Here is a 13,351-nt window from a genome sequence, read left to right on the forward strand (position 1 = left end):
TTTCTCACAGAAAGAAGAAATAAGAAGATATCATGTCTCTACAATATGCACTTCTTAGTACTTATTAGCAATGTACATTTCTGGATAATCTTGGCAAAATTGTAGTGATTCCAGTGTATTTTTGTTATTTCTTTCCATTCATTTTAAGTATATATGTTCATTTTTAATATTATAAATCTCATGTAGAAACAAATTAAAATGGAGGTAAATGGTTACTCAAGACATGATATCAAAATTTTCATCCACTTTGCTCAGTAAACAATAAAATATTTAAAAAAATGAATTAATTGTACTGAGCTTATCATATCTGCAGATGGAGAAAACATTAAAACTGAAAGTCAAACAAGTCATAGATGGGAAATTTGTTCTCTTGGGGTTTTCCGATTTTCCCCATCTCCAGTGGGTTTTGCTTGGAATATTTTTCTCATGCATTTGACCAGTGTGATATCCAATAGCATTATAATATTAATAACAAGACTTGACCCAACACTTCAGACTTCCATGTATTTTTTTCCTCAGCAATTTTTCTTTTGTGGAAATCTGTTATATAACAATCACGAGCCCAAGGATGCTCATGGACCTTTGTACCCAAAGAGGAAATATTTCTTTGTTTGCCTGTGCCACACAAATGTGTTTTATTCTTATGCTAAGAGGCATGGAATGCCTTCTCCTGCCAGTGATGGCTGTTATGTGGCCATCTGCAACCTCTGCACCCTGCTGCAGTCATGAACCCCCAAGTGGGCACACAGCTTGTGGCTGCCTGCTGGGGCAGTGCAGTACATTTTATGACTGGACAGACCTACCAGTTTTTTTCATTGTCTTTTTGTGTGCCTACTAGAATTAATCACTACTTCTGTGACATTCCCCCTGTACTCCCTGTACTGGCATGTGGTGACATTTGTGAATAAGTTATCAGTCTATGTGGCTTCAGTGGTATCCCTTATGATTCCTTTTCTGTTAGTCATTGTCTCCTATGGCAAAATTGTCTTCAATGTTCTGAAACTCTTTTCTGCTAGAGGAAGGTCTAAAGCCTTCCCTACCTGCTCATCTTACCTGATAGCTGTGTTACTATTCTATGGAACAACCATTATCATTTATGTGCAACCCAACCCAAATCAGTCAAGTGAACTGGGACAATTCTGTCTCTACACTATTTTGATTCTATTGTTGAACCCTGTTGTATACACTTTGAGGAACAAGGAAATTATTGTAGCATTGAGGGTAATACAAAGTAAGCTATTAACATGAGTTAACACCTGAAATTATAGGACTAATTTATTCATAGGTTTTTCATATAGCTACTACAAAGTAGAATGGTGGTATATATTTCTGTATTCTACAGTCAAAATAGTATTGTGCCTCGTTACCTCTGTTATAGGAATTGAGCCAAGGGCCTCTATGTAACCAGAGTCCATATTAAACCAATTTCAAACATCTCATTTTATTTTACTTATTTTTGGTGAATATGTGTGTGTGTTGTATACAGTATATACGTGTGTGTGTGTGTGTGCAGATGCTCGCGCTCTCTGTGTAAGCATGCAGTGGCGATGGTTAAAAGAAAAAAAAAAGTGTCTTCCTCTACCTTTCTTTCACATTGCTTCTTTGAGATAGAGCATTCTACTGAATAAGAAGCTGCCGTTTCTTCAGTCAGTCTATCTAAAAGGAGAGCACCAGTGATTTGCCTTACTGTGTCCCCTTTCAGAGTGGGATTAACAGCCACACCTGACCATGGCTGGGTTTTTTGGTGGGTTCTGCAGATTGACACCAGCCCCTCTCAGCCCACTAGCCATCTCTCTACCCTGATCCTCATTTTACAACTGGTCTTTCCTCTGAAGAGTTAACACTGAATGTTAGGGACAACTTCAGCTGCAGGATAACATAGTATGTCATCAACCAAGGGGTAGTGTTGTTAATTGGGATGAGATCCCTTCATTCTTTCCATTCCTCTAGGTGTGTACATCCTTTCTTAAAATATGGATCAACTTTACAGAATTAACCTAGTCAAAAAGAAATGTGTAATATTATTACTCTTACTACTATCACTATTTGAAATGATTCACCTGGTATACAAAAGCTTCTACTCACAAAGGAAAATCTAAGCCTCAGTGAAATCTTAAAAGATGTAGGCAAGATAGTTAACACTGTCCAATCTGGATTCCTTTTGACCATGACATAAGGAAACAGTCATGGGAAATCCAATGAATTGTGTAAGGAATCTGAGCACATGGAAGTCTTACGGTGAAAGGTGAGATTTCCTCTAGTTTTGAATATATTTTTATTTATTATTTGCAAGAAGAGAGAGAAAGGGAGAATGAGAGATAAGAATAAGGGCATGCCAGGACATCTTGCCACTGCTTACAAGCTCCAGATATGTGTACCACCCCATGAACCTGGATTTACATGAATACTGAGGAATCAAAGTCAAGCAATCAGGCTTTACAAGCCAACACTTTTAGTATTTCCATGTTAGTAATTAGGGGATATGATTATGGGTATAGGCTAGGAAACTAAAAGAACACAAAAGTGCAAAAGCACAAAACCAAACTTACTGAGAAAGGGTTGGTGGACCAAAGAACATATAGAATGGAGATGGAAGGGCAGCTGTGCTGGGGACATTGAAAAGGGAATTCATGATTCCCAAAAAATAATTAATAATAATAATAATAATAGTAGTAGTGATAATTAGTAAATTGTTTGAATTCAAACCACAGCATAAGACATTAAAAATAAATTAAATAGCCGGGCATGGTGGCACACACCTTTAATCCCAGCACTCGGGAGGCAGAGGTAGGAGGATTGCCATGAGTTCAAGGCCACCCTGAGATGACAGAGTTAATTTCAGGTCAGCCTGGACAAGAGGGAGACCCTACCTCGAAAAACCAAAAAATAAATAAATAAATAAAATATATAAAATGTAGTTGCATAAACTTGGAGTTACACTCAGTGGATGGTTGAGATAGGAGGTCCACAAGTTTGAAGACAGCTGTGACTATATACTGTGACAGAGATAAGCCTGTGGCATATCATAAAAACATGACTCTAAATAAAATCATTACATAAAAACATGACAATTATATTAGTTATTGTTTTTGTTTTGTTTTTCAAGGTAGGGTCATACTAGCCCAGGCTGACCTGGAATTTACCATGTAGTCTCAGAGGGCCCTCAAACTCACGATGATCCTCCTACCTCTGAATCCAGAGTGCTGTCATGACCAGCAATTAATTTTTCATCACAATAACAAACAGTCCTGCAAAACAAGCATGAAGGAAACACACATTATATCTCAGCTCAAAATTGTACATATTTTACTCCAAACTCCCTTATCTATACTGGTTTGGGGCCCATGAGGAGACTGAATAAAATGGCAGGGGGTGAGTGGTAGAAAATATGATCAACACATGGCACCCAGGAATCTGATCAGAGCAACACACAATGTGGTAGGAGGTTGAGGAGAGCAGGACAATACATAGTCCTTTGTGACAGCCCTGCAATGACTGCCTTCCCAAGATAAGCTTCACTTCCTAAAGTTTCCAAGACCTTTTGAAATAGTGCCATTTGCTGAAGACAAACAACTAATACATGAGCCTACTAGAGACATTTCATTGTCAAACCATGCTGTTCTTCACCTATCCCCCATGGACAGTCTCAGGCATGATGCATAATGCATAATGCAAGTTAAAACCATCCAAATGTCTCTCTGTGTGTGTGCATGTTGAATGGGTTCATATGTGTATGCAGGTGTACATGGATCATAGAATGACAACCTTTCATGTCATCCCTCACAAACTATCTACCTTTTTTAAACAAAATATTGTTATTGACAACTTCCATAATTCTAGACAATAAACCATGATAATTCCCTCCCTTTTCCCACTTTTACCTTAAGAAATCCATCTTTACCCTTTTCAAGTAGTATCGCTTTTAGTTTTTTTTTTTTTTAATTTTATTTATTTGTTTATTTGAGAGCGACAGACAGAGAGAAAGACAGATATAGGGAGAGAGAGAGAATGGGTGCGCCAGGACTTCCAGCCTCTGCAAACAAACTCCAGACACGTGCGCCCCCTTGTGCATCTGGCTAACGTGGGACCTGGGGAACCGAGCCTCAAACTGGGGTCCTTAGGCTTCACAGGCAAGCGCTTAACTGCTAAGCCATCTCTCCAGCCGATCTCTTTTATTTTAATGTCATCATCTTTTCCTCCTATTATAACGGTCTTGTGTAGGTAGTGCCAGGCACTGTAGGGTCATGGATATCCAAGCTATTTTATGTCTGGAAGAGTGCATTTTAAGGTGCCATACCCTTCCTTTGGTTATTAGATTCCTTCTGCAAACCTCTTCTGCAATGGACCTTAAGCCTTAGAAGGTGTGATAGAGATGTCTCAGTGCTGAGCATTCCACTGTCACTTTGTCTCAGCACTATTGTGTCTTTTGAGTCATCCCAGTGGCCACTGCCATGGTATAAAAGCTTCTCTAACCAAAAGTGAGAATATATGGGTATTGACATTAATAAAAGTGCTTGCAGGGCAGTTTGGTGAGCACAGTATATACATTTAGCCAAACAACAGCAGATGTTACTCCTCTAGGGCTCATGACCTCCCCACTATAGACTTTTGACTAGGTTTTCAGTATCAAGCATGTATTCTCTCCCATGGAGTGGTCCAACAGTCCAATTAGAAAGTGGATTCCACTGTATAAGTGCACCACTTTTTCATTATCTATTCATCAGTTGAGGGACATCTAGGCTGGTTATTATGAATACAGAAGCAAAAATATGGATGAGCAAGTATCTTTAAGGTAGTGAGAAAAGTCTTTGGCATATGTGAAAAGGAGTGGTATAGTTGGGTCAAATGTTAAATCTATTTTTAGCTATCTAAGGAACCTCCACACTGATTATCACAATAGCTGTACCAGTTTACATTACCACCAAAAATGTACATGTGTTCCTGTTTTTCCACATCCTCAATAGCATTTATTGTCATTTGATTTCTTGATGACAGTCATTTGGACAGGAATGAGATGGAATATCAAAGTAGTTTTAATTAGCATTTTCCTGACAGCTAAGGCTGTAGGACATGTTTCTAGATATTTATAGGACATCAGTATTTCTTCCTTTGAAAATTCTCTATTTAGTTCCATAGTCCACTTTTTAAAAATGCTGTTTGATTTCATGATTTCATGAAGACAAGCATATGGTGGCTTCAGCAGTAGGGTCTTACTGCAAACCTTTGGTGGGTCATCAAGTACTCAGACAGAAATATGTCATTCTTTTAGGAAACCTTGTAGGTCTCTCTCATCAAAAGCTCATTGTGGATGATAGCTACCTACTGGTACTGGATTTAAAGGTCAGTGCCCATGAAGAGAAGGAATAAAAAGATAAGTAATATAAAAGAGTTAGAGAGAAGAGGGAGAGAGAGAGAGAGAAGCTGTAGAAGATTAAGGTCAGTCATCATCATACCCTCTCCAGTGCCTGGTGACACAGGTGTTCCCTCTAAGGGCCTGGTGAAGGTTCAGCCACTTGGGCTGCCTTTTATGTAGAATTTCATGGTACCATTGACATTTGGGTCCAGATTTGTGTCCCCCACCTTCTCTCTTCCCCTCTCCTCCCTCTCCAATACCCTATTGGCTAGTCTTTGAGATGCTTGCTGGGTATTTCGGGATATTGGGTAGATTAAGGTTAGGTGCTGTAGATGAGTGAGACTATGTGGTAATTATCTTTCTGTGATCGGGTAAGTTCGCTGACCATATGTTTCAGTTTCAACCATTTTTCTTCAAATTTCATTGTGTCCTTTTTTCTTATTGCTATGTAGAATTCCGTCATATAGATATTCCACATCTTAGTTATCCATTCGTCTAGTGATGAACATCTGGGTTGATTACAGCTCTTAGCTATTACAAATTGAGCTGCTATAAACAGGGTTGAGCAAATCTCACTGGAATGAGGCTTAAAGGTTTTAGGGTACCTGCCCAGTAAGGGAATATTTGCGTCTGTTGGAAACTCTATAGTCAGCATTTTTAGGAGTCTTCATATTGCTTTCCAAAGTGGTTGTACCATCTTACATTCCCACCAACAGTGGATAAGTGTTCTTATTTCTCCATATCCTTGCCACCATTTATTTTTATTTGATTTTTTGATGTTTGCTATCCTTACTGGGGTAAGGTGGAATCTCATAGTTGTTTTAATTTGCATTTCCCTTATGATTTGGGATGATGAATATTTTCTTAATTGTGTTTTTTCCATTTGCATTTCTTCCTCTGTGAACTGCCTGTCCAGCTCTTTGCACCATTTTGTGAGTGGGTTGTGACTTTTTACTGCCCAGATTTTCAGTTCTTTGTAGATGCTAGAAATTAGGCCTCTTTGCTTTGTCAGTTTTCTTAAATGTTTTCTTAGTTTTGAATTCATTAATTTCTGCTCTGATCTTAATTATTTCCTTCCATCTGGAGCTTCTTGGGTTGGATTATTCTTGCTTTTCCAGTGCTTTTAGGTGGATGGTTAGGTTATTGATTTGGAAAATCTCTGTCTTTGTTATAAAGGCATTTAGTGCTATGAATTTTCCCTTGAGGGCCACCTTCATTGCATCCCTTAAGTTTTGGTATGATGTGTTCTCATCATTATTCATGTCTAGAAATTTTTAAATTTCATTTTTTTTATTTTGTCCACTACCCACTTGTTGTTTAAATGTGTACTGTTCAGTTTCCAGGAGCTATTGGGATTTTTGGTGAGTCTTTTGTTGTTAATTTCTAGTAATATAGCATTGTAATCTGATACCATGCAGGAAATTATGTCAATCTTTCTAAACATATGGAGGCAGGTTTTTTGACCCAGTATATGATCTATTTTAGAGAATGTTCCATGGGCTGCTGAGAAGAATGTGTAGTCTGTGTATTTGAGATGGAATGTTCTGTTGATATCCCTTAGGATGTTTATGTCTTTAGTGGTGAGGTGGCTTTCTTGAAGACAACAGATTGAGGGAACCAATTTACTGATCTATCCTATTGGCTTGTGTTTCTGGCTGGGTGAATTAAGGCCATTAATATTTAGGGTAATGACTGTGAGGTTTGATTTGATTTCTGCCATATTGTGTTATTATATGTGGTTTGGTGTTTTCATGGAATTTTTTTGTGTGTGTGTGCCTTCTCTGAGTTTGGTTATTATGATCTGTTTCTTGTAGGCATTTGATGTTGATTATTTCATTCTTCTGTGTGGAAAATGTCCAGAAGTGCTCTCTGCAGGTTTGGTTTTGGGTTCATATAGTTGTAAAGATGATTTATGGTAGAAAGTTCGTTCACCATCAATATGAGAGATGCTTTCGCTGGGTAGAGTCATTTGGGTTGGAAATCATAGCTTCTTAGACATTCCAGGCCCTTCTGGCTTTTTTGGGTTTCCATTAAGAAGTCTGAAATAATCCTAATGGGGTTACTTTGTTCTCATGTTCTGTTCATTTTGGACTCTCAAATTGTTTCTTCTGTTTTTTCTTCCAGATCTGAATTTCTATCCTCCACATAGCTGGCTCTATTCTTGAGAGCTTGTATAGAGTTTTGTGCTTGTTCAATTTTGTTTGCATTTTCTACTATTTTTCTGTGTATAGTTTCCATTCCTCTGTCAAGTTCCTGTTTCACATCATTTTCTGATTTTCATGATGCTTCTTAGAATTCATCCTTGCATTTCTTTGTGTCTTCATTGAGCTTAGTCAGCTAGTTATTGAGGTCCACTTTTTTCCCCCTCCTTCAAATCATTTATCTGTCTTTGGACCCTTTCCACGGTCTTATCTATTAAGTCTAGCCTACTTGTTGACAGCATTCATACAATTATCAGCCATTTGGTGCTTCTGCAAATTCTGCCATTTGCTTGATCAGGGTTGCATAGCTTATAACTTCATTTTGGAGTTCGGATCCTAATGTCTCTTCTATGTTTTGATTAGAGACATCTGTTGTATGACTGGGTAATCTTATTGGATTTACTTGCATTTGATTTTTTTTTTTTCATGTTATTCCTTTTGCATTGTGGTCTGCCCATCACAGTGCATGAGCCTTATTTAATTCAGGAGGAAGCTATAGTCTACTCTTGAAGTGTGTCCAGTGGTTACTCCCTTTTATATTTGCTTCCACTATTTTTCTGGTGGGAATTGGGCCTGCCTGCTCAGAGAAGGAACTCGTAAGTCTCTGGTGGGGGTCTAAGGAGTTGATGCTGAGACTTGTTGTTCTGTGATTCTAGGTATGGAAGTGTGTGGTCAGGTGGCCTGATGTGGACAACTGAATGTGAGGTGGTGGCCTGTGGGATGGTGTTTGGGAGCCTTGAGGTGTGGGTGGAGTTATTCTGGATTTCCTGGGTTCACAAGGGGATGGGGCACACTGGCAAGTATGTCTTTTGTGAGACAGAGTTTACATGGTGCGAGGGAAGTGGGGCAGTGGTCTCATGGGGTGGGGAGAGTAGGACTCTGGTCTGGACAGGGACAGTGGGGCAGAGGTAATGCGTGGAGGGCAGAGTGGGATGGCTGTCTGCATGCTGTGGTGTAGGTGGAGCTATGCTGGCCTGGTCTTCTGGCCTGCAGGTAGTGCAGAAAGCACCTGCTCCTGGGATTATGGCTAGAACAGCTGCTTGGGGGAATTGGGAAACTGGTGTGCTACCCATGAGTGTGGGAAACGGCTGACTCCCTTTTTGCCCCTCTGTGTCCTCCCACTGAAAGTCTATTAGAGATTGTGCTCCCTAGAAGACCCAATGAATCCTTAATGTCTTGCCTTTACTAGAAGACCCAATGTTGTGCTATGCTGTTATGTGGATGCCATCTTACCTGGAAGCCCACATTTTACTTTTAAATATTAGAATAAGAGACAAATTTGTGGTAGCAATGGGTCCAGGAGATAAACATGACAGGCATGCTGTGGAAATGGAAGCAGATATCAGAACGCACTCAAAATGTGTTACTAGAAATATACTCACAAAAATCTATGAAAATGCACACAGGAATTGCAGATACAATTGTAAATGTCATATAGTGTTCATCTCATGCTGTGGTTCTTATTGCTACATATACCTGGACATGTCTAAAATATGGAAGGTTGTTGAGAAGAATAATGTCAGTAGATATTATATGTTTTATATTTCCATAAAAGATAATTTGGTGCCAAGCATGGTTGAGCATGTAAGAACCAACATTAGTTCAAGGCCACTGTGAAATTGCATATTGAATTCCAGGTCAACCCAGCCTAGGTTAGAATGAAACTCTACTTTGAAAAACAAAAGAAGTTGGGAATGAAATGCTCAGATTCTTAAAAGAAATTTCACTACCTAAATATTGAAGAAACAATGCATGTAGAAAAAAATGTGAAGGTCATTTTTCCAAAGATCTTGATAATGTGATTGTATGTGGGCTGGCCAAATAATGAAGGGAGTCAAAACCACATTTATATATGACCCTTACATGCAACAATTAGAAATAATACAATGCATCTGAAAAACAATCAGGGTAATTACCACCTGAAGATGCTGGCTGGAATTTAAATTGATGCATAAGTGAAGATGGTCTCTAGGGTGAGAATGGCTGATCCTAGTATAAAAGAAGTGCATGTTAAAGCAAAAATACTGTTATTACAGTGACTTCCTGACAGAGGCTTCAAAATATAGAGGCTGAGAACCACATAGAGTCTCATCAACATTTTCATGAAAACTTATCAGGGTAAGTTACATATGTGTTGTTACATTATTTTACCAATAAGGCATATATATGTGTGTGTGTGTGTGTGTGTGTGTGTGTGTGCATACTATTTACTGAAGATATTTCTGAGTTTAAAAATAAAAAAAAAGTCATTGACATAGAAAAGCAGAAATTCTAAAGTCATTATTGAGTTAATTACTTAACTCAATAACACTCACTATTATTTTTTTTTACTTTTAAATAAAATGTATTAATCAAATAATAGAAAAATTAAGAGTAAAATCATTTATTAAGATAATCTTAAAATAGTACTAATAGAGAGCTGGAGAGATGGCTTAGAGGTTAAGGTGCTTGCAGGCAAAGCCAAAGATGCAGGTTCTACTCCCCAGGACCTACTTAAGCCATATGCACAAGGGTGTGCGTGCATCTGGATTTTGTTTAGAGTGGCTGGAGGCCCTGGTGTGCCCATTCTCTCTCTCTCTCACTCTCTTTCTGTACCTGACTATTTCTGCATATTTCTCTCTTCTCAAATAAATAAACAAAATATTTAAAAATTGTACTGATAGAAATATAAAAATATGAGAATATTTGCCTACCTAGTTTTATTTTTCAGTAGATTAATTCAAAGGCATCAACAAAGAGACAATTATTATAGGTTTTTATAATTATAGACAATATTTATAGTACTTTTGTCTTAGAATGTTGGAGAGAAAATATTAAGAAAGCATAATCAACACTGTCAAGCACTGCTGGCTTCATGTAGGGAGGCAATATTATCTTGAAGAATAAGACATTTGAGTGATGTCTGTTGTTGGACAATTTGATCTTTGGTTCCAGTCATATGCTCCGACAACTTGGATGGTCAGAATGAATCACAGGTATGTTTAATAAAGGTTTTGCTTGCACAAGATAGTGACATGAAGACAAAAAGCAAAAGCATGCTACATTTACTTACAAAATAATTAAATGAAACTAAAAGTGAAAAGAAGAGAACTAAAGTTATCTAAAGTGACTGGAAAATATATTCATCAAGTTAAAAGTCAATTAGTAATATAACTGTTTTTTTTTTTTCAATGAGCTTACAATTGAACTCATGTTTTCCTAATCTACATTCCCATCCTGACTGAATATTTTTTTTTCATATGCTTGATAGGACTTGTTAATAGAAATTTAATGGCAAAAGTCTGGCATTAATGTTTTCATATTTGACATAACTGAAGGGAAGTTTCATAAGTTAGAGAGATAATAAGTCATCTCTGTTCTCAGGAAAAATAGTTAAGGATATCGATTCTCACTAGAGCCTTGAAGAGAAAGACTTAAAAATTCTTTTGACTAGCCATCAAAGGAAAACTTCATGAGTAAAAAGTTGGATTTATAGAAGATGTAATATGAAAAAGATAATATAAACCCCCCAAAATACTTAAAAATACTGCAAAATAGTTTCTCACTTAAGAGTAAATTTTAAAATAGTTCTTAACAAAATGTTCTAATATTAACATATACAGCACAGCATCTTTGGTATAAATATGGCCAAGTCAAATAAAATATATTTATTATTGAATTTATTTCAACTGCATGTTAGTTTTATTTTTGAAGTTTCAAATATCTTCTCTTAAAAACAAAATAAGGGCTGGTGGGATGGTTTAGCAGTTAAGGCATTTGCCTGCATACCCAAAGGACCCAGGTTTGATTCCCCAGAACCCATGTCAGCCAGCTGCACAAGGGGGCGCAAGCATCTGGACTTCATTTGCAGTGGTTGGAAGCCCTGGTGTGCCCAGTATCTCCCCGCCCCCCCCCTTTCTCTGTCAAATAAAAAAATAAAAAATATTAAAAAACAAAATAAGAACTGGACATGGTGGCTCAAGCCCTTAATCTGAGCCTAGAAGATTGAGGTAAGAATATTGTCATACCAACCAGGTATGGTGGTACATGCCTTTAATCCCAGCACTCGGGGGACAGAGGTATGAGGATTGCCATGAGTTTGAGGCCACCCTGCAAGTACATATTGAATTCCAGGTCAGCCTGAGCTAGAGTGAAACTTTACCTCAAAAAAAAAAAAAAAACAAATAAAAGTATATATCTATATATCTATATCTATCTATATAGCTTGCTAGATAGATAGATAGATAGATAGATAGATAGATAGATAGATAGATAGATAGATAGATTGTCATATGTTCAAGCCACTTTGGACTACTGAGTAATTTTCAGGTCAGCCTGGACAAGAGTAATACTCTGCCTCAAAAACAAATCAACAACAACAAAAAAAGAAAGAAAAGAAAATACTAATAGCCACACAAACTAGCTTAAGATGAATTATGTAAGTATTATATTGCAAATATATAAGTATATTTATGACTTTCATTCAAATAACCTATATTTTCAGTGTATTTCAAAACAATTGAAATAACCATCTCAAATTTCCACTACCTACAGACGGAGATAAATCTAAGACAGGAAGATACAATGCCTCTACATGGGTAGAATTTATTCTCTTGGGGTTTTCTGATGTTCCCCATCTCCGTTGGATTTTATTTGGGATATTTTTACTCATATATTTGACTATCCTAGTATCCAATGGCATTATAATACTCATCACAAAAACTGACCCAGCACTTCAGACACCTATGTACTTTTTCCTTAGCAACTTTTCCTTTTTGGAAATCTGTTATGTGACATCCACTATCCCAAGAATGCTAACGGACCTCTACACCCTAAAAGGAAATATTTCTATGTATTCCTGTGCAACACAAATGTGTTTTGTCCTGGTGCTGGGAGGCACAGAGTGCCTTCTCCTGACGGTGATGGCCTATGACCGCTACGTGGCCATATGCAATCCTCTGCAGTATGCTGTGGTCATGAATCACATGGTCTGCATGCAGCTGGTGACTGCCTCCTGGATCAGTGGAATCCCTGTTGAAATTGGGCAAACTTACCAAATATTTTCTTTGCACTTCTGTGGGTCTAATAGAATCAATCATTTCTTCTGTGATATTCCTCCACTACTCAAGCTTGCTTGTGGGGACACATTTGTGAATAAGTTAGCAGTCTATGTAGTGGCTGTTGTGTTTGTCATGATTCCCTTTCTGTTGATCATCATCTCCTATGGAAAAATTATCTCCAGCATTCTGAAACTGTCGTCAGCCAAGGGGAGAACCAAAGCCTTCTCCACCTGCTCATCTCACTTGACAGTTGTGGTCTTATTCTATGGAACAGCCAGTATCACTTATTTACAACCCAAACCAAGTCAGTCAGAAGGAAATGGAAAACTACTGTCTCTTTTCTACACCATTTTGATACCAGCTTTAAACCCCATTATATACACTTTGAGAAACAAGGATATCATGGAGGCACTGAAAAAACTACTCAGCAAGTTACGACCATGAGACAGACTTGAAATACCAGAACAATTGTCTATAGACTTGCCATATAGTTATATATGAAAAATCTGTTTTATTCCAACATGCTACATTATGTTTAAGGACATTTGTTTCCTATAATTTGGTTAATTTCTTCATTGTAATTAACATAGAAAGTAAATGTCTGCAAATGAATCATTAATACTCATCTTCTATGTCATCATTAAATAGAGTTTACACATGTCCCACAATTTGCTGGTAGATAACTTAGTGTGTCATATGGCCAGTGTTTGGTTCATTTTATAAGAATTAGGTAAGTCAGATGTGGTGGTGCAGGCTTT

The 13,351-nt window shown here is 37.6% G+C and overlaps 1 protein-coding gene and 1 pseudogene across 1 annotated transcript; both read left to right on the top strand.

Annotated features, from left to right (window-relative positions):
- Positions 1 to 313: 313 nt before the first annotated feature.
- Positions 314 to 1,248, top strand: LOC101594602 (annotated as a pseudogene).
- A 10,829-nt stretch (positions 1,249 to 12,077) lies between these two features.
- LOC101594887 (olfactory receptor 10AG1-like) lies at positions 12,078 to 13,037 on the top strand (the record flags this gene model as incomplete). The annotated part of the gene is made up of 1 exon (XM_004667642.2): positions 12,078 to 13,037. A coding segment is annotated over one exon (960 nt), but the record flags the coding sequence as incomplete, so codon positions are not given.
- Between the last annotated feature and the right edge of the window lie 314 nt (positions 13,038 to 13,351).

This window comes from Jaculus jaculus, chromosome 1 (genome assembly GCF_020740685.1).
Source record: "Jaculus jaculus isolate mJacJac1 chromosome 1, mJacJac1.mat.Y.cur, whole genome shotgun sequence".
NCBI lineage: Eukaryota > Metazoa > Chordata > Mammalia > Rodentia > Dipodidae > Jaculus > Jaculus jaculus.